Below are 20,075 nucleotides of genomic sequence, written 5' to 3' on the forward strand. Positions count from 1 at the left end.
AAAGCCAGGAGCCTCTTAGGTCTCCCACATGGGTGCAGGACGCAAGGACTTGGGCAATCTTCTACTGCTTTCCCAGGCCATAGCAGAGAGCTGGATCGGAAGAGGAGCCGCCGAGACTAGAACAAGCACCTACATGGGATGCTGGCACTTCAGGACAGGGCATTAATCTGCTGCGTCACAGCACTGGCCCCTGCCATTTCTTTTAACCCACAGTTCTGTGTTCCATTAGGGTGCGTAAGAACCCAAATTTAGTTTTTTTAGTTTCTTTCTTAAGCAATTCTGACTGTTTTTATGGAATGATTGTTTCAAGATTTTTATTCATATAAGTCTTTCCAGATAACGAAACAAAGTTTGGTTTTATTTTATTTACTTTTTTTTTTTTTTTTTTTTTTGACAGAAGAAAACTCAGTTTATGTTGGACCTAGCAGCTGGGATGCCCACATCCATACTGGAGTGCCTGGGTTCCAGTACAGGTTTCAACTCCAGGTTCCAGTTTCCTACTGATGCAGAATGCAGACCCTGAGAGGCAGCAATAACAGCTCAAAGTAGTTGGAGACCTGGATGCCATTCCTGGCTCTGGCCTCACTCAGTCCCAGTCGTTCTAGGCATGTGGGGAGTTATCTAGTGGATGGGAGTTTTGCCTCAATAAATTCATCAATCTTAATCTTTGTTGCAATTACATTAAGGTCCTCTGCAAATTAAAGATACATGTTAAATTTAAGATATACATGGGATTTTAGTGTTCTTAATTTTTTTCTACCTTGAAAAATTTTGAAACTTTCCTTATGAATTATTTTCAGTGTGTTTCTAAACAGCTCAAACACTAATAAGATGGAATAATTAGCCGGCGCCGCGGCTCACTAGGCTAATCCTCCGCCTTGCGGCGCCAGCACACTGGGTTCTAGTCCCGGTCGGGGCGCCGGATTCTGTCCCGGTTGCCCCTCTTCCAGGCCAGCTCTCTGCTGTGGCCAGTGAGTACAGTGGAGGATGGGCCAAGTATTTAGGCCCTGCACCCCATGGGAGACCAGGAGAAGCACCTGGCTCCCACGTTCAGATCAGCTGGTGCGCCGGCCACAGCGCGCCGGCCGCTGCGGCCATTGGAGGGTGAACCAACAGCAAAGGAAGACCTTTCTCTCTGTCTCTCTCTCTCTGTCCACTCTGCCTGTCAAAAAATAAAAATAAAAAAATAAGATGGAATAATTAAGTCACCCTGGAGTGTGATACGAAAGTAACTAAACACATAAGCTCTCCCTGACCTGATAACTAATAGAGAACCTAAAAGCAATCTGTAGAAGTGAAAAGGACACTTTGAGAAGCAATGACTTGAAAAGCCCTGTCTTGACTGTTGAGGAACAATTTTTTTTAGTAACACTATTTGTTGAACTCTAAACATAGAGTTAATCAAATGTGTATAAAGTCAACTAAAAATCGATCTTAGTAAAAAATAAGAGTGGGAATAAGAGAGGGAGGAGGAAGAGGGGTGGGAGTATGAGTGGGAGGGCAGGCATGGGAACAATCCCATGTTCCTAAAGTTGTAATTATGAAGCACATGAAGTCTGTATTTAAAAAAAAAAAAAGTAAACACACATCCTTAAAAAAAAAAAAAAACTGATTTATTTGAAAGGCAAAGTGATAGAGGGAACGGGAGAGACAGATCTTCTATACTGGTTCACTCTCCAAATCACCACAATAGCCAGGAGTAGGCCAGGCTGAAGCCAGCAGCCTGGAGCTTCATCTATGTCTCCCATGTAGGGGCAGGGGCACAAGCACTCAGGCCATCTCCTGTTGCTTTCTCAGGTGCATTAGCAGGGAGCCGGATGGAAAGTGGAACAGCAGGACTTGAACCAGTTCTCATATGGGATGCCAGTGTCACAGGCAGCGGCTTAACCCACTATGCAACATCTACCCTAATCATTTAGTTTTCTTAAGTGTATTGATCAAAGCACAATATAATCCTTTCAGAAGATATAAAATATTAGAGTCGTCACTACTGTCTTTTAGCTTTCGTTGAGCATACTTAATTCAGAACTTCAGATGGCCTGAGTGCTTGAGCCCCAGGCCAGGCCCTTGCAGCCATCTATGGAGTGAACTACCTCTAACTCTTTCAAATAAAAAAGAATATTAAAAAATCCTAGTAAAGGTGTTTTAATACCATTCCTTTCTTCTGCTTATTATTCATAAAATGACTTTAAAAATCAGAAAAACAGTAAAGAGTCCTTAGGTGCTAAAAGAAAATGTAGGGGAAACACTTCAAGACATTGGTATAGGCCGGCGCCGTGGCTCACTAGGCTAATCCTCTGCCTGCTGCGCTGGCACACCGGGTTCTAGTCCCGGTCGAGGCACCGGATTCTGTCCCAGTTGCTCCTCTTCCAGTCCAGCTCTCTGCTATGGCCCAGGAGTGCAGTGGAGGATGGCCCAAGTCCCTGGGCCCTGCACCTGCAAGGGAGACCAGGAGAAACACCTGGCTACGAATCAGCACGGTGCGCTGGCCACAGCGCGCCGGCCGCAGCAGCCATTGGAGGGTGAACCAATGGAAAAAGGAAGACCTTTCTCTCTGTCTCTCTCTCTGTCACTGTCCACTCTGCCTGTCAAAAAAGACATTGGTATAGGCGATGACTTCTTGGATAAGATCCCCAAAGTACAGGCAAGCAAAGCAAAACTAGACAAAAGGGATTGTATTAAACTCAGCAGCTCCTTCACAGCAAAAGAAACAATCAACAGAGTGAGGACATCCAACAGAATGGGAGAAAATATTTGCAGGCTACTTATCCAACAAAGGATTAAAATCCAGAATGTTAACTCAAAAAACAAAATAACCAATCCAGTTAAGAAATGGACAGAAGACCTGAACAGACAGTTCTCAAAAGAACACAAATGGTCAAAATCACTAACTATCAGGGAAATGCAAAATAAGGTATCACCTCATCCTTGAAGGGATGGCTATTATACAAAAGACAGCACAAGTACTGGGAGCTTATAGAGAAAGGGGAACACTTATACACTGTTGGCAGGATATAAATTTTCTTTCATTATTGAGTATGGTCCATGCCTAATTTCCTGCTGGACTACTGTATTTTGTTATTTGTTCAACTCTTCATTTAGTGGAGTCAATAAGCCTTTGACTATAATGTAAATTAAAAATGTTATCTCAAAAAACAAATACTTTTGTAACAAAGTCCAAAGGTCCTGGGTGGTAATATGTAAAGCAAATAAAAAAAAAAGATATTGCTGAAAGAAATGAAAGATAAATATATGGGAAGATTTCCATGCTCGTGGATTAGAAGACTTAATATTGTAAAGATGTCAATACTACCCAGAGTGATCTACAGATTCAACATAATCCCTCAAAATACCAAAGGTGGGGGTGGCACTGTGGCGCCGTGGATTAATGCCCTGTTCCTGAAGTACTGGCATCCCATATGGGCACTGGTTCAAGTCCTGGCTGCTCCACTTCCAATCCAGCTCTCTGCTATGGCCTGGAAAAGCAGTAGAGGATGGCCCAAGTCCTTGGGCCCCTGCACTCATGTGGGAGACCTGGTAGAAGCTCCTGGCTTCAGATCAGTGCCACTCTGGCCGTTGCGGTCAACTGGGGGGTGAACCAGCGGATGGAAGACCTCTCTGCCTCTCCTCCTCTGTTTAACTGTGACTTTCAAATAAGTAAAAATCTTTAAAAAAAATACCAAAGGCATTTTTCCTGCAGAAATAGAAAAATATTTCTGCAAATGTGGAATCTCAAGCAATCCCAAATGGCAAAAATAAAAACACACACACACACACGACAAAAAAATTTGAAAAGATTTAAGAGATCTTACCTTCCCTAACTTATAATATCTTAAAACATTGCAGTAACCAAAACATTGTGGTATTGGCATACATACAAACCCATGGAATAGAAGAGAAAGCCTGGAAATAATCTTCCCATTTGGTCAAATGATCTTCAACGACAGTGCCAAGATGACTCTTGAATGTGGAAATGACAATTTATTCAACAAATACTACTGGGAAAACTGGTATCAACATGTAAAAGAATGCAGCTGTAGGGGCTGGCACTGTGCCTTAGTATTGTTAAGCCTCCGTCTGCAGCACCAGCACCACGAATATGCCCATTCGTGTCCCAGCTGTTCCTTTTCTGATCCAGCTCTCTGCTATTGCCTGGGAAAACAGTGGAAGTTGGCCCAAGTGCTTGGGCCACGTGGGAGACCTAAAAGAAGCTCCTGGCTCCTGGCTTTGGATCAGCTCAGCTCATGCCACTGTGGCCATTTGGGGAGTAAACCAGTAGATGGAAGGCCAACCGACCTCTTTTTTGTTCTCTCTTTAACTCTACCTCTCAAATATTTTTTGAAAGTAATAAAAAAGCAATGAAGCTGTACTCTTGTCTTACACCATATACAATAACTAGGTAACGAGGTGGTCTAAAGACCTAAACATAAGATCTAAAATTATGGGACTGGCACTGTGGTGTAGTGGGTTATGCTGCACCCCGAGACGCTGGCATCCAATATGGGCACTGGTTCAAGTCCCAGCTACTCCACTTCCAATCCAGTTCCCTGCTAATGTGTGCCTAGGAAAGCAGCAGAGGATGGTCCAAGTACTTGGGCCCCTGCATTCTCGTGGAAGACCTGGAAGAAGCTACTAGCTCCTGGCATCAGCCTAGACCAGCCCTGGCTGTTGCAGCCATTTGGGGAGTAAACCAGTGGGTGGAAGGTATCTCCCTGTCTCTCCCTCTCTCTCTGTAACTCTTTCAAATAAATAAATATTTTTAAAAATTTTTTTTAAAAACCCCAAATTACAAAACTCAAGTGAAACAGAAAAAGTTTATGACATTAGATTTGTCAATGATTTGGACATGATACCAAAGACATAGCCAACAAAATCAGAAAGACAAATGTGGTGCAGGCATTTAGCCAAGAGATTAAGAAACCCACAAACCATATTAGAGTACCTGCATTAATTTCTCAGCTCCAGTTTCTGCCAATGTAGACCCTTGGAGGCAGCAGTGATAGCTCAATTAGTTTGGTTCCTGCCACCCACACAGGGAAGACCTAGATTGGGTTCCTGACTCCTGCCCTTCAACCCTGGCCCATCCCAATCATTGTGGACATTTAGGGAGTGAATCAGCAGATGGGAGTCCCAGTGTCTCTTTCTCTACTTCTCAAATAATTTTTTTCAATATTTAAAAAGCAAGAATAGAGTCAAAGACCTACAGCCAGAGCAGCATGGAAGGGGGCTTCCAAAAGAGGAAAAAAACCCAAAGGCACTGATATTAGTGGGGTTTTTAAGTACAATCTTGGGGATGAAACTGTCAATCAATAAGGTGGGAATGGCCGGCACCGCAGCTCAATAGGCTAATCCTCTGTCTGCGGCGCCAGCACCCCGGGTTCTAGTCCCGGTTGGGGCGCTGGATTCTGTCCCGGTTGCCCCTCTTCCAGGCCAGCTCTCTGCTGTGGCCCGGGAGTGCAGTGGAAGATGGCCCAAGTGCTTGGGCCCTGCATGGGAGACCAGGAGAAGCACCTAGCTCCTGGCTTCGGAGCAGCCATTTGAGGAGTGAACCAATGGAAAAAGGGAGACCTTTCTATCTCTCTCACTGTCTAAACGCTGCCTGTCAAAAAATAAAAAAATAAAATAAAAAAAAGAATTAAAAAAAATAAGGTGGGAACAAACCCAACCTGATTTACAATTCTTTATCCTATCTGGCTTGCTCATGATTAAAAAAAAATCCAGAAGGGTGAAGTAGGTAACTTGTTTTTACAATAAACTGTAAGCTCAATAGGAATCACCAATCCCTTGTTATTTTCATGGAAAATTTGGAGATTGCTAAGGAAGGGGAAAGAACACTTTTATCTTGCTGAAGGTAACTTTTTCTTTGGAGTGGAGGGAGGTCATTTTCCACTCTGAATTTCCAGACTCCCTGTTAATCCATCTGACTCCTCACATTCCCCCCACCCCAACAAGAATGGAGCCTAACAACTGTTAGTGGGGCTGGGAGATGATCACTCTGGCTGCTTCATGCTGTAAATTGGTATCATTAGGAACAGGAGTCAAGACAGGGTTCCAGCAGGAGGGGGCTTCTCAACGGGGATGGCATTGCCACCTTGCAGAAACCGCTTCCATCTGAGGTTTCATGTGCATGACCACCTAGAATTTCACTGTTTCAAGTCTAGAGAAAATGCATCTAACAAGCAGTTTAAATTCATAGAGCCTAAAACTAAGGACAGTGTCATTAGCAGAAGACCTAAGAAAGGTTCTGTCTAAACCAGGAGCAAGCTTTCTCATTGAGAGGCAAAAATAAATTGACAGAAGGGGCTTGATAATAATCAGGTGGGTTGCCAGCGCCATGGCTCAATAGGCTAATCCTCCGCCTGCAGCACTAGCACACCAGGGTTCTAGCCCAGGTCGGGGTGCCGGATTCTGTCCCGGTTGCTCTTCTTCCAGGCCAGCTCTCTGCTATGGCCCAGGAGTGCAGTGGAGGATGGCCCAAGTGCTTGGGCCCTGCACCCGCATGGGAGACCAGGAGAAACACCTGGCTCCTGGCTTCGGATCAGCGCAGTGCGCCGGCCGCAGCGGCCATTGGAGGGTGAACCAACTGGTAAAGGAAGACCTTTCTCTCTCTCTCTCTCTCTCACTGTCCACTCTGCCTGTCAAAAAATAATAGTAATAATCAGGTGGGCTAAGGCCTGGCAAGATATGAGGTACAGATCTATCTTTTCACATGGAATACTGGAGACATCATTGAGGTGTGAACCTCCTCAGGATAGCACCCTGTTGACCTTCATTACCTAGCTGGCCTGGAAGAAGAGCTGGCCAGGTAAATGCAGGTGGTATCTCGAATACAAAAGTTACAGTTCTGTCTGCAACGCTGCTGACCCTACTTGTCTGTCCCCTCAGCAGCAGTGGTTACTTTGGAAGCTGGGCAGAGCTAAGGGCTTTTCAGCTCAGGCCCAACAGGGTCCGGCGGCTCTGACCCAGCAGTCCTCCAACCACCAAGGCAGTTCCATTTCCAGTGACCCAGCTCTTTCAAATAATTTTCTTAAAACAGAGAAATGAGACTACAGCAAATTCAAGTAACTTATGAGAGAAAATATTTTTAAGTCATGTTCCTTAATATCCAGGCTATATAAAGAGGTCTCACAACTCAACAACAGCAACAACAACAACACATCCTTTTTTTTTTTTTTTTTTTTTTTGGGACAGGCAGAGTGGACAGTGAGTGAGAGAGAGAGAGACAGAGAGAAAGGTCTTCCTTTGCCATTGGTTCACCCTCCAATGACCGTTATGGCCGGCGCACTGCACTGAATCTCTCCAAAGGTGATGTAGTCAAACAATGGTCAACAAGCATACAAAGGTGTTCAACATCACTAATCATTAAAAAAACAAAATCCACAATGACCCATCAGATCACACCCATCAGGATGGCTAGTACCAAAAATATAGAGGGGCTGGCATTATGGCATAGTAGGTAAAACTGCCACCTGCAACGCCAGCAATCCCATATAGGTGTGCAAGTTCATGTCTTAGGCTGCTCCATTTCCAATCCAGTCCTTGATGATGGCCTGGTTAAAAGCAGTGGAAGATGGCTAAAGTCCTTGGGGGCTCTGCTACCTACGTGGGAGACCTGGAAGAAACTCCTGGCTTCAGCTTTGTCCAGCCTTGGCCATTATGGCCATCTGGGGAGTGAACCAGCAGAGGAAAGATCTCTTTCTCTTTCCCTAACTCTTTCAAATAAATGTATTTTCTAGAATTTTAAAAAATACAGAAAACAGCGTGGACAAGGGAAGTAGAAAAACTGGAACCCTTGTGAACTGTTGGTAAGGATTCAAACTAATGCAGCTAATACTGAAAACAGCATCCTCAAAAATTTAAAAACTCTCAGATTCATATAATCCAGCATATCATATTTATATATCATATTCACATAATCCTTAAAAAGTGAAGTGAGTCTCAAAGAGATATATTTGCACAGTCATGTTGACAGCAGCATTATTTAATAGCCAAGGGGTAGAAGCAACTCAATGTCCATCTAGGGGTGAATAGATTAAATGTGGCATATACACAAAAAGGAGTATCATTCAACTTAAGGAAAAAAAAAAAAAGGAAGCAAATCCTATCATATGCTATAACATGGATAAACCTTGAGGATATTATGCAAAGTAAAATAGGCCAGTCACAAAAAGACAACAAATACAGGCAGGATTCCACTTAGACTAAAGGTATCTACAGTAGTCAAATAGAATAGTGACTTCCAGAGACTGTGGTTCTGAGAGCAAAGGAATAGTTGTATGAGGGATACAGAGTTTCAGTTCTGTAAAATGTAAAAGTTTTGGAGATCTTTTGCATCATAATGTGAATACTTACCATTACTGAATTATAAACTTAAAAATGGTTAAGATCTTAAACTTTATGTTGCATGGTTTTTAGTACAATTAAACATTTTAAAAATTTATTTAGAAACCCTGAAAAGTAGATGATTCAATACAACAATTAAATTTAATGCATTACCTCACAAATGTAGACTGCCTAATAGAACTATGTTGGCTTTCTTCGGGGGAAAAATTAAAAAAATTAAAAAAGAATTGAATTAACTGGCAATTTAGTTATCAGACAATTCTCAAGTAGTAGTTACTGAGAGATGAGTAATCTGGAAGTCACTGCCTGTCTTCATTCTCATTTTGACTTCGCACAATTTTTTGTGTTCCCTGCTAGCCCTTCAAAGTGTAAGCAACAAAATGACAATATGGTTATCTTCCATCCCCACCAAGAACTGAAGAAAAAACTATACCGATGGAATTTAACTGAGAAATTACTTCCAACAGAACACACCCTCACATTATTAAAAACAGAAAACACCATTTAGAAATAACTCCTGTCTGAAAGTGAGAACTAACAGCATGCTTTCACAACCCCTTCAGCTCTAACCCTAAGAGAACAGAGCCAGGGAAGATCCAGTGTCAAAGTGACCTTACCTCAAAAATTATTTAAAACAGACTAAGCAATCATCATATTACAGCCCTGTTCTACTTTCAAAAGTAACAAAGAGCCTGTTCTGTGGTAATAATACTGCTCCCTAAGAAAATAGGATAAGGGGCCACCTACAATGCAGGCATCTCATATGGGCAGTGATTTGAGTCCCAGTTACTCCACTTCTAATCCTGCTCCCTGCTAATTCCCTGGGAAAGCAACAAAAGATGGCCCAAATCCTTGGGCCCCTACACTCACGTGGGAGACCCAGAAGAAGCTGCTGGCTCTTGGCTTTGGCCTAGCCCTGCCCTGGCCATCGCAGCTATTTGGAGAGTGAATCAGGGAAGGTAGATCTGCCTCTCCCTCTCTAACTCTGCCTTACAAATAAAGAAAATAAATCTTAAAAAGAAAAAAAAAAAAAAAAGGGACAAAAGAGTGGAGTATCATGGCACAGAGGGCACAGTAGCACAGTGGGTTAAACCATGACTTGGGATGCCAAAATCGCATATCAGGAATGTCCCAGCTGCTCAGTGTTTCCAATGCTGCTGCCTCTTAATGTGCATCCTAGGAGGCACCAAGTGAAGACTCAAAACATGAGTCCCCCCCATACAGGGGAGACTCATTTGGAGTGCCTGGCTTCAGCCTGGCCCAGTCCTGGCACTGGAGGGTATTTGGGGAGTATACCAGCAGATGGAAGAGATCTCTGTCTCTCTTCCTCTTCTGCACACACGAGCATGCAAATACTCTGCCTTTCAAATAAAATAAATAAATTTTTAATAAAAATCTTAGGAGGGTTCTGCTTCTTAAAACAGCCAAGTATCTTCTAAAGGAGGAATCCCCAAAGAAAACTATAAAATCTTAAAAACAAGATATTTAGAGAATTGACTATCAAAATGAACTTGGCTGGCGCCACGGCTCACTAGGCTAATCCTCCGCCTTGCGGCGCCAGCACACCAGGGTCTAGTCCTGGTCGGGGCGCTGGATTCTGTCCCGGTTGCCCCTCTTCCAGGCCAGCTCTCTGCTGTGGCCAGGGAGTGCAGTGGAGGATGGCCCAAGTGCTTGGGCCCTGCACCCATGGGAGACCAGGAGAAGCACTTGGCTCCTGCCATCGGATCAGCGTGGTGCGCCGGATGCTGCGCGCCGGCCGCGCCGGCCATTGGAGGGTGAACCAACAGCAAAGGAAGACCTTTCTCTCTCTCTCTCTCTCACTGTCCACTCTGCCTGTCAAAAAAAAAAAGACCAAAATAGTGGCCGGCACTGTGGCTCACTTGGTTAATTCTCTGTCTGCGGCGCCAGCATCCTGTATTGGCGCCAGGTTCTAGTCCTGGCTGCTCCTCTTCCAATCCAGCTCTGTGCTGTGGCCTGGGAGGGCAGTGGAGGATGCCCCAAGTACTTGGACCCCTGTGCCTGCATGGGAGACCAGGAAGGAAGAAGCACCTGGTTCCTGGCTCTGGATTGGCGCAGTGCCGGCCATGGTGGCCATTTGGGGGTTGAACCAACGGAAGGAAGATCTTTCTCTGTCTCTGTCTGTCAAATTTAAAAAAAAAAAAAAACGAGGCTGGCACTGTGGCATGGCAGGTAAAGCCACCGCCTACAGTGCTGGCATCCCATATGGGCACCGATTCGAGTCCCAGCTACTCCACTTCCAATCCAGCTCTCTGCTGTGTCCTGGGAAAGCAGTAGAGGATGGCCCAAGTGCTTAGGCCCCTGCACCTACATGGGAGACCTGGAAGAAGCTCCTGGCTTCAGATCAGCTCAGCTCCAGTCATCTGGGGAGTGAACCAGTGGATAGAAGACCTCTCTTTCTCTCTGCCTCAGCCTCTCTATAACTCTGCCTTTCAAATAAAATAACTAAATCTTTAAAAAAACAAAACAAATAAGTCAAATTTTAACTGGAAATGTTATCTGTATGAATTTTATTGATAATCCATCCAGGATTTCAAAACAGCCAGGTTATTAATTGATGTTTTTGTGTTTTAATGCCTGTAATTCCTCAGGTAACCACTATCTACCAGAATAGGTTAAGTAGCACTTGTTTACAAATATAACAGACCAGAAACAAGAATGTCTGAAGAAAATTATCATGAAATATTCTAAAGAATCAAACCACACAAAACAAAAAAGACTTGCCAAAGTTACACAAAGGCTACTCTTTCCTGTACTGTGGTACAAGACAATTATCAAATCTTCAAATGGCTCACTACTGCCCACATGTATATGAGGAGGCTTTAAAAATAATTTTTAAAACAAATTTTAAAACCAAGACTTTAAAAAAAAAGATTTGAAAGTCAGAGTTACAGAGAGACAGAGATCTTCCATTCACTGGCTCACTCACCAGATGAGCCCAGTGGCCAGGGCTGGGCCAGGCTGATGTGAGGAGCAAGGAGCTTCCTCCGGTCTCTACGTGGGTGGCAGGAGCCCAAGTACTTGAACCATCTTCTGCTGTTTTCTCAGGCTATTAGTAAGGAGCTGGATCAGAAGTGAGGCAGCCAGTCCATAAAAAGGCATCCCATAAGTGATACCAGCATTACTGGTGACAGCTTAACCCATTACACCATAATGCTGGCCCCAAAACCAAGATATTGTTAATCCAAATTGTTTAGTAAGACAAAGAAAGCAAAGAGAGGTTACCTTGACAGCTTTCTGGGAATTGGGCAGTCCTTCTTCTATGTCTTCTAAAAGAATTCCTCCTAGTCCTCGCTGGTCATGCTGATCTAGGAGCCTCAGCAGGGCCTTCTTATCTTTTAAGTCGTACTTAGGCTTGAAAGCATATTTCCCATCTATGACCTCAATTTTAGGATTGTTGACTAATGCCTGTAACAGTGACACAATTTAGATATATTACCAAAAGGAAATGTCATATATACATTATTAAATTTTCATTTTAATATTTAACACTACCCAATGCAGTAGCAAATTTAAAATATTCTGCAAGGACAACTAGCAGATCTAAAGCACTGTACATCCAGGATTCTAGAATAGCTAAAGGTCAGCTGGTGCTCACATTTTACAAAAAAAAAAAAAATTTTGCATTATTATTTACATAATCCCTTAGGAGAGAAATAAACCACTTTATTAAAATGCCATTGAAAAAATCTGAACCCATGTTCTTTTGGAAGACAAAATGTGTAAGAGCCAAATAAATATCCATTAATATTAATAGACAAGTAAGCTGGGTTACTGCCCATCCCAGTCCAAAGTACTGTTCCTCATACACTGGAATTGTAACTTAGTGAAAAGCATTACCCTGGAATGAACAAATCAACGATCATTGTTCCCCCACCTGGTATCTACTGCCACTAGTAGTTGTGCAACAACCTGAAATCCATCAGCCTTAGCCATAGAAAAATTGCACCAATGGCAGCTACAGAATGAAACAAAAAAGAGTGCAGGGATTAATGAGTGTAATTAGGTTCCTAGTTAGTTCAGCTGTACAACTAACAAGGAAAGGTCTTCAAGAAAGAGTAACCCTACGTGTTTTCTGCTGCAGCTGTCAGCCTGGCCTGAAAAGGAGAGAGAAGAAAGGCATAGAGAAGAAAACAGGGAGACTAGAATAGTAATACAATGCAAATAACTTTCGTAATGTTTACTTTTTTGGATTTTTAAAACTTCTAAATTTATTTGAGAGACAGAGACAGAGGGCTCCATCTGTTGGTTCACCCCATTAATGTGTCCTTGTTAACTGGGAGGCCAAAGCTGGGAGTTCAATCCAATCTCCCACATGGGTTAGGTAAGGACCCAACTACTTGAGGCATGACCTGCTGCCTCCCACGATATGCAGTAGTCACAAGTTAGAATCAGGGTGTGAACCAGAAATAGAATTCAGGTACTCTGATGTAGGATATCTTAACCTCCAGGCTAAATGCCTATCCACACCCAAAATAATCTTTCAAAAAATTTAATTGTTTGAAAGGCAGAGTGACAGAGAGATAAAGAGGGAAGGAAGGAGGAAGAGGTAGGGGGAGAGAGATTTCTCTTTTGCTGTTTCACTTCCCAAATGCCCACAACGGTTGGAGCTGGGCCAGAGGTCAAAGCCAGGAGCCAGGAACTCTATGAAAGTTTCCCATGGAGGAGGCACAGACTCAACACATGAACCATCACCTATTGCCTCCCTGACTATGCATCAGCAGAAAGCTGGAATCAGGAGCTAGAGCCAGCAATGGAACCCAGGGCACTCCAATGCGGGATGCAGGTGTATCAACCTGCCTTTTTTTTTTTTTTTTTTTTTTTTTTTGGACAGGCAGAGTGGACAGTGAGAGAGAGACAGAGAGAAAGGTCTTCCTTTTGCCATTGGTTCACCCTCCAATGGCCGCTGCAGCTGGCGCACCGCACTGATCCAAACGCGGGAGCCAGGTGCTTCTCCTAGTCTCCCATGGGGTGCAGGGCGTAAGTACTTGGGCCATCCTCCACTGCACTCCCTAGCCACAGCAGAGAGCTGGCCTGGAAGAGGGGCAACCGGGACAGAATCCAGCTCCCCGACCGGGACTAGAACCCGGTGTGCCGGTGCCACAAGGCGGAGGATTAGCCTAGTGAGCCGCAGAGCCGGCTCAACCTACCTCTTAACCTGTAGGCTAAGTGACTGCCCTAGCCCCCCAAAATAATCTTTAATTAATGTTAGTAAGTCTATGAAATTCCATAGGTAAACCAGCAATTTTCAATGTGGACTAATATTATTTGTATACGATTAATATAACAAACTACAATGATACCAATTAACTGGCTTATTATGAAAATCAAGAACTCTATTTTACTTGGTAAGATAAATCAATTTTATTTTAGGAATTTTAATCTTTTAAGAAAAAGTAAAGGGGCTGGTGATGTGGCATAATGGGTAAAGCCATCGCCTGCAGTGCCAGCATGCCATATGGGCTCCCGTTTGAGTCCCAGCTGCTCCACTTCCAATTCAGCTCCCTGATCAATGGCAACTAAACGAGCATCTAAAATGATACCCATTGAAGTGAAATGGACACTATGAGAGACAATGACATGAGCAGCCCTTGTCTAGACTGTTGAAGAACAACTTACTATTTTATTCCTTTTAGCATTTTTGTTGTTGTTGTTGCTCTGTTTGTTCTACATAAGACCACTGGTTGAACTCTGTAATCAATGCACAATCATTCTTAGGTGTTTAAAATTAACAGAAAAGTGATCTCTGTTAAACACAGGAGTTGGAATAAGAGGGAGGAGATATATAGGTTGGCACATGCTCACTCGGACTTACCTCCAATGGTGGAACTAGAAATGTGTCAGGGGATTTCAGCTCAATCTTACCAAGGAGGCAGGTACCAATGCCAGTGCACTTGGTAAAGTGATAAGTATAAATACACAACTGATCAAAAAGATAGGTAAGTATCGAAGAGATTTCACAAATAAGACCAGCGTAAGCAAACAATGAAGGACAGAATTAAAAGGGAGAGTATGATCCTGTGGGGGAAGCAGGACACACAGCAGACTCATAGAATGGCAAAGGCCCAAAACAGCACTCCGGCCTCAGAATCAACCCTTGGGACATTCAGATCTGGCTAAAAGGTTCATGAGAGTCTCACAGGCATGGGAAGCCATGACATGTTGGCAAAAAACAATCTAAATGAAAGATCCTGGTGAACAAGACCCCAGCAGAAGGAACAGGCCATCAAAGAGGGAGGCACCTTTCTCTGAAGGGAGGAAGGAACCTCCACTGTGATATGGCTTTGACTAAACAAGTTCAGAGTTGGTGAACTCAAGGGGCTTCCATAGCCTAGACAGCTCATAGCAAGAGTCTCGGGTGATTGCTGATGTCGTAAATAAGAGTGCCAATTGTTAAATCAACAACGGGAGTCACTGAGTACAGGCTCCCCAAGTAGGATCTGTCCTTAATGTGTTTTACTATGAAACTTAAAAACAACACTACTAGTCGAACAATGCCCTATACCTTGTGCGGTTGTGTGAGTGCAGCCTGTCGGAATCCTTGCTTAGTGTATACTAAGTTGATCTTCTGTATATGAAGGTAATTGAAAATGAAACTTGATGAAGGGCAGGATGGGAGTGGGAGAGGGGAGGACTGCGGGAGGGAGGGAGGTTGGGGGGGGGAGCCACAACAATACAAAAGGTGCACTTAGTAAATTCACATTTATTAAATTAAAAAAAAAAAAAAAAAAACAGTAGAGGGTGTAATAGTGGGTACCAGGGTCAAGCAGGGCCTGCCTCTTGGCAGGATGTTGATAAAATGGTACAAAATTTCAGGTAAATAGGAGGAAAAAGTTAAAACCGTCTATCGTATAACATGAAAACCACGGAACAAAGTGTATTCTTGAGGATTTACTAGGAGTAAATTTTAAGTGTTCCCATCACAAAAAAGATAAGTGTATTCAGATAACTCATATCCATTAATTCATTTAGCCATGTCATGTATTTCAAAATATTGTGTTATATGTGATAAATGCAAAAAAATTTTTGCCAGCTAAAATACATTCATAAGTAATAAACAGGCCTATTCAATAGCAAAAAAAGGGGGGGGGGGCGGCAGAAGATGGTCCAAGTCCTTGGGCCCCTGCACCCATGCGGGAAACCAGGAAAAAGCTCTCGTCTCCTGGCTTCGGATTATGCAAGCTCCAGCCATTGCGGCCATCAGAGGAGTGAACCAACAGATGGAAAATCTGTCTCTCCCTAACTCCGCCTTTTAAATAAATAAAACTTAAAAAAAAAAAAAAAAAGCACAGATTTCAATATTATTTAAAAAAATTATAAAGAAAATATCTCCTGGTTATTAACCAATTATTTTTATTATATTTTAAGCCTTTTCTTACCTCAGTCATTAACCACTGTTTCTGCTTGAGTCCAATATCTAAATGCTGGGTTTCATCCAAAATTTCTTCTAAAGTTAGAGGATGTGTGTCTCCTCGCTGATGTCGTGTCTATTGAGGGAAGAAATCATTGTCAGTGTTTTAAAATGCTAGATACACTAAATCAAAGCTACCCATAAATAAATCCTTTCAGGAATATAGAACATGTATTATTTGAGGCAGTAAAATTATACTAATTAAAAGCACTGATGATGAAATCAGATAGAATAAAAAAATCATATAACAAGAAAAAAGCATTTGCAACTCACATCACAAAGAGCTAATCTTAATATTTAAGAGCTCCAAACACCTAACAAGGAAATACCCAAAGAGACGAATCCTCAGATGACAGAAAAAGAAATACAAACGATCTTAAACATATGAAAAGACACTCAATTTTTGCCAAGATATTTCTCACTTATTCGAGCTGAACAATTCCAAATGTCTGCCAATTTTATTAGTGAAGCTAGAGGAAAATGCCTTTCTCAAAGACTACTGATAACAGTATAAACTGGTACAACCCTAGAGAGCAGTTTGGCAGTGTGAATTAACTAAATCCTTTGACATAGCAATCTTATTTCTAGGAATTTACCCTATAAACATGCCAGCACAGCACAAAAAAAGTGATTAAAAGTCATTGCAATATTGTTTGTACAAGAAAAATACTAGAGGGGCCAGCGCTGTGGTGTAGTGGGTTAAGCCACCACCTGCAGTGCCGGCATCCCACATGGGCACGGGTTTGAAACCTGTCTGCTCCACTTCCAATCCGGCTCTCTGCTATGGACTGGGATAGCAGTAGAAGGTGGCCCAAGTCCTTGAGCCCCTGCACTCACATGGGAGACCCGGAGGAAGCTCCGGCCATTGCGGCCAATTGGGGAGTGAACCAGTGGATGGAATACCTTTCTCTCACTCTGCCTCTCCTTCTGTGTTTAACCCTGACTTTCAAATAAATAAATAAATCTTTAAATATATATGTATATTAGAAATAACCCTAGTGGCCATTAACAGACAATTCACTAAGTAAACTGCATCCTACATGCTACTGTTCAGATGTTTAATGCTATGTTCTCTATGTGCTAATTTTTTTTAAAAAGATTTATGTATTTATTTGAAAGGCAGAGTTACACAGAGAAGGAGAGACAGAGAGTGGTCTTGCATCCACTGGTTCACTCCACAATTGGTTGCAATGGCCAGAGCTGTGCCAATCCAAAGCCAGGAACTTCCTCCAGGTTTCCCACACCGGTGCAGAGGCCCAAGGACCTGGGCCATCTTCTACTGCTTTCCCAGGCCATAGCAGAGAGCAAGATCAGAAGTGGAGCAGCCGGGTCTTGAACCATGCCGGCACGGCAGGTGGCGGCTTTACCCACTACGCCACGGCGCCAATTTAAAAAAAAAAAAAAGCATTGCTACTTCACTGGCCGTAGCATACGTTTTCATAATGGCTTGCCTTTTTTTTTTTTTTCTTTATTTTTTGACAGGCAGAGTGGACAGTGAGAGAGAGAGAGAGAGAGAGAAAGGTCTTCCTTTTTCCATTGGTTCACCCTCCAATAGCCGTGCGGCTGGCATGCTGCAGCCGGCGCACCGCACTGATCCGATGGCAGGAGCCAGGTGCGTATCCTGGTCTCCCATGGGGTGCAGGGCACAAGGACTTGGGCCATCCTCCACTGCACTCCCTGGCCACAGCAGAGAGCTGGTCTGGAAGAGGGGCAACCAGGACAGAATCCGGCGCCCCAACCGGGACTAGAACCCGGTGTGCCGGCGCCACAAGGTGGAGGATTAGCCTAGTGAGCAGCGGTGCCTGCGAGCATAATGGCTTGTAATAGGGCTTCTCAACCAGCATTCCACAAAACCCTAAAGTTACAAAAAAAAAAAATCAAGATATTAAGAAATAAATGTTTTAACTTCACAAAGTACTAATGCTTATGGTTAACAGGTCATTACTGAGTTCATGCTAGCAGTTTCATTAGAAGTCTATTAGCAGCAAGCAGTAGCAGCACACAAGTAGGACTATGTTCATGCTGCTAAGATCACCTCTTTTTTTCTGCAAAATGGAGGAGAGCTTTTATAACTGGTAAACCATACACCTCACAAATGGGAACACAGGGGAACGAGAATGTCAGCAATTCCCTTCCAAATTATATCCCCCAACTTCCCCTTACAGTGTCAGTTAACTTAGGGGAGCAATCAAGCTCTACAGGCATAAATAGGAAATCTGACGGAAATTTCACTGATTCAAGTAATGTTCACACACCATGATTCAACTGCTATCTGCTGCTCTTCTGTTGTAAATGCGGCAAAGCACAGATCATGTAGTAAAAAAAAAAAAAAAAAAGTAACCTTCACTGTGAGGTTTTCTTTTTTTTTTTTTTTCTTAACTTTCTCAGTTGTTATTCCCCTTACCTGCTGCCTTCCAAGGTATGCATTAGCAGGAAGCTGGAATAGACAGCAGAGTTGGGACTCAAACCCAGGCATTCTAACATGGATGTCCCAAGCAGCGTCTTAACCACTGTGCCAGATACCTCTATCCCTAGTACTTGTTTCACAAACATGTCTGACCAACCGATGTGATTTTTTTTAAGATGATATTTGTGATGGAAGAGGATTCCAAATCTAGACTGATAAGCAATTTTACTATGGTTAATAATAAAGAACTATAATTTCCCAAGTCATGTTACTATACCAATATAGCAAGAAATACCAAACTGGGCGTACACCACATATGATATAAGCACCCCATTCTGGATTGCTGATTTGAGTACCAGCCACTCTACTTTTAGTTTAGCTCCCTGCTAATAATGTCTGGGAAGGCAGTGGAAAATGGCCCAAGTGCTTGGGTCCCTGCTACCCATCTGGGATACCAGGATGGAATTCCTGCCTCCTGGCTTCAGCCTGGCCACAGAAGACATTTCAGGAATGAACCAATGGATGAAAGATCTCTCCCCACCATCCACCCCACCCAGCCTCTGCTGCTCAACCTTTCAACTACATAAATCGTTTTAAAAAAAAAAAAAAAGAGGGAAGGGCTGGCGCTGTGGCTAGCAAGCTGAGCCTCTGTCTGCGGAGCAGATATCACATATGGCCACCCGTTCATGTCCCGGCTGCCCCTCCTCCGACCCAGTTCTCTGCTGCAGTGGAAGATGGCCCAAGTGCTTGAGCTCCTGCACCCAGGTGGGAGACCTAGAAGAATCTCACGGCCTTGGATCGGTCCAGAGATAGTGGTTGCAGCCATTTGAGAAATGAACCAGCAGTTAGAAGACCTATCTCTGTCTCTCCCTCTAACTCTCAAATAAATAAAATCTTAAAAATAATGAGGGATGATACAAGACAACACCTGACACTACAAAGCTAACTACTAATCAACAATTTTCACATGGGATGGTAATCCTCCTTTTCCACTGTGCATCGCCTATGGCAAACAACTTATAATAGATCCAGGAAACTGAAAAGACAAAAAATCCACCAGTAGACAAATCAAGGTACTTACTAGAATCTCAAATCAAAGCTTTATTATTGTTTTTAACTTTTGTTTATATAATTTCACTTTATTTGAAAGGCAGAGAAATGGATCTTCCATCCAATGTTTCACTTCTTAAATGCCTACAACAGGCAGAGCTGGGCTGGGTCAGTCTGAAGCCAGGAGCCTGAAATTTATTCCGGTTCTCCCATAAGCATGGCAGAAACCCAAATGCTTGAGCTATCATTTGCTGCTCTGTAGTGTGTACATTAGCAGAAAGACAGAATTAGAAACAGAGCCAAGCTGGTGTCACGGCATACTAGGCTAATCCTCCACCTGCGGCGCCGGATTCTGTTCCGGTTGCTCCTCTTCCAGTCCAGCTCTCTGCTGTGGCCCGGGGGGACAGTGGAGGATGGCCCAAGTGCTTGGGCCCTGCACCCGCGTGGGAGACCAGGAGGAAGCACCTGGCTCCTGGCTTCGGATCGGCGCAGCATGCCAGCCGTGGCAGCCATCTGGGGGGTGAACCAATGGAAGGAAGACCTTTCTCTCTAACTCTGCCTGTCAGGAAAAAAAAAAAAAAAAAAAAGGCACAGCCGAGAGTCCAACCAGACACTTCATTATGAGAGGCAGATAGCCCAAGCAGTATGTCAACTGCTGGGCCAAACACATGCCCCTGTTGTTTTTTGTTTGGATCCATTCTTTAAGATTGATTGATTGATTTAAGAGACAGAGAGGGAAGGGACAGACAGAGTGAGCTCCCATCCACTGACTCACTCATCCTAGGGGCTAAAGATGGGAGCCAGGAGCTTCATCCAGATCTTCCACAAGGATAGCAGGAATCCAGT

General features: G+C 43.4%; 1 protein-coding gene across 1 annotated transcript in view; it reads right to left on the minus strand.

The window, feature by feature from the left end:
• GTF2E2 (general transcription factor IIE subunit 2) overlaps positions 1-20,075 on the minus strand; it is an 85,854-nt gene that overhangs the window by 21,803 nt on the left and 43,976 nt on the right. Inside the window, exons 4-5 of the mRNA XM_070068516.1 lie at positions 15,741-15,848; positions 11,587-11,769 (exon numbers count right to left, since the gene is read on the minus strand). Of these exons, the coding sequence (XP_069924617.1) occupies positions 11,587-11,769; positions 15,741-15,848 (291 nt within the window). The remainder of the gene's footprint in view (positions 1-11,586; positions 11,770-15,740; positions 15,849-20,075) is intronic.

Source organism: Oryctolagus cuniculus, chromosome 2 (assembly GCF_964237555.1).
Source record: "Oryctolagus cuniculus chromosome 2, mOryCun1.1, whole genome shotgun sequence".
NCBI lineage: Eukaryota > Metazoa > Chordata > Mammalia > Lagomorpha > Leporidae > Oryctolagus > Oryctolagus cuniculus.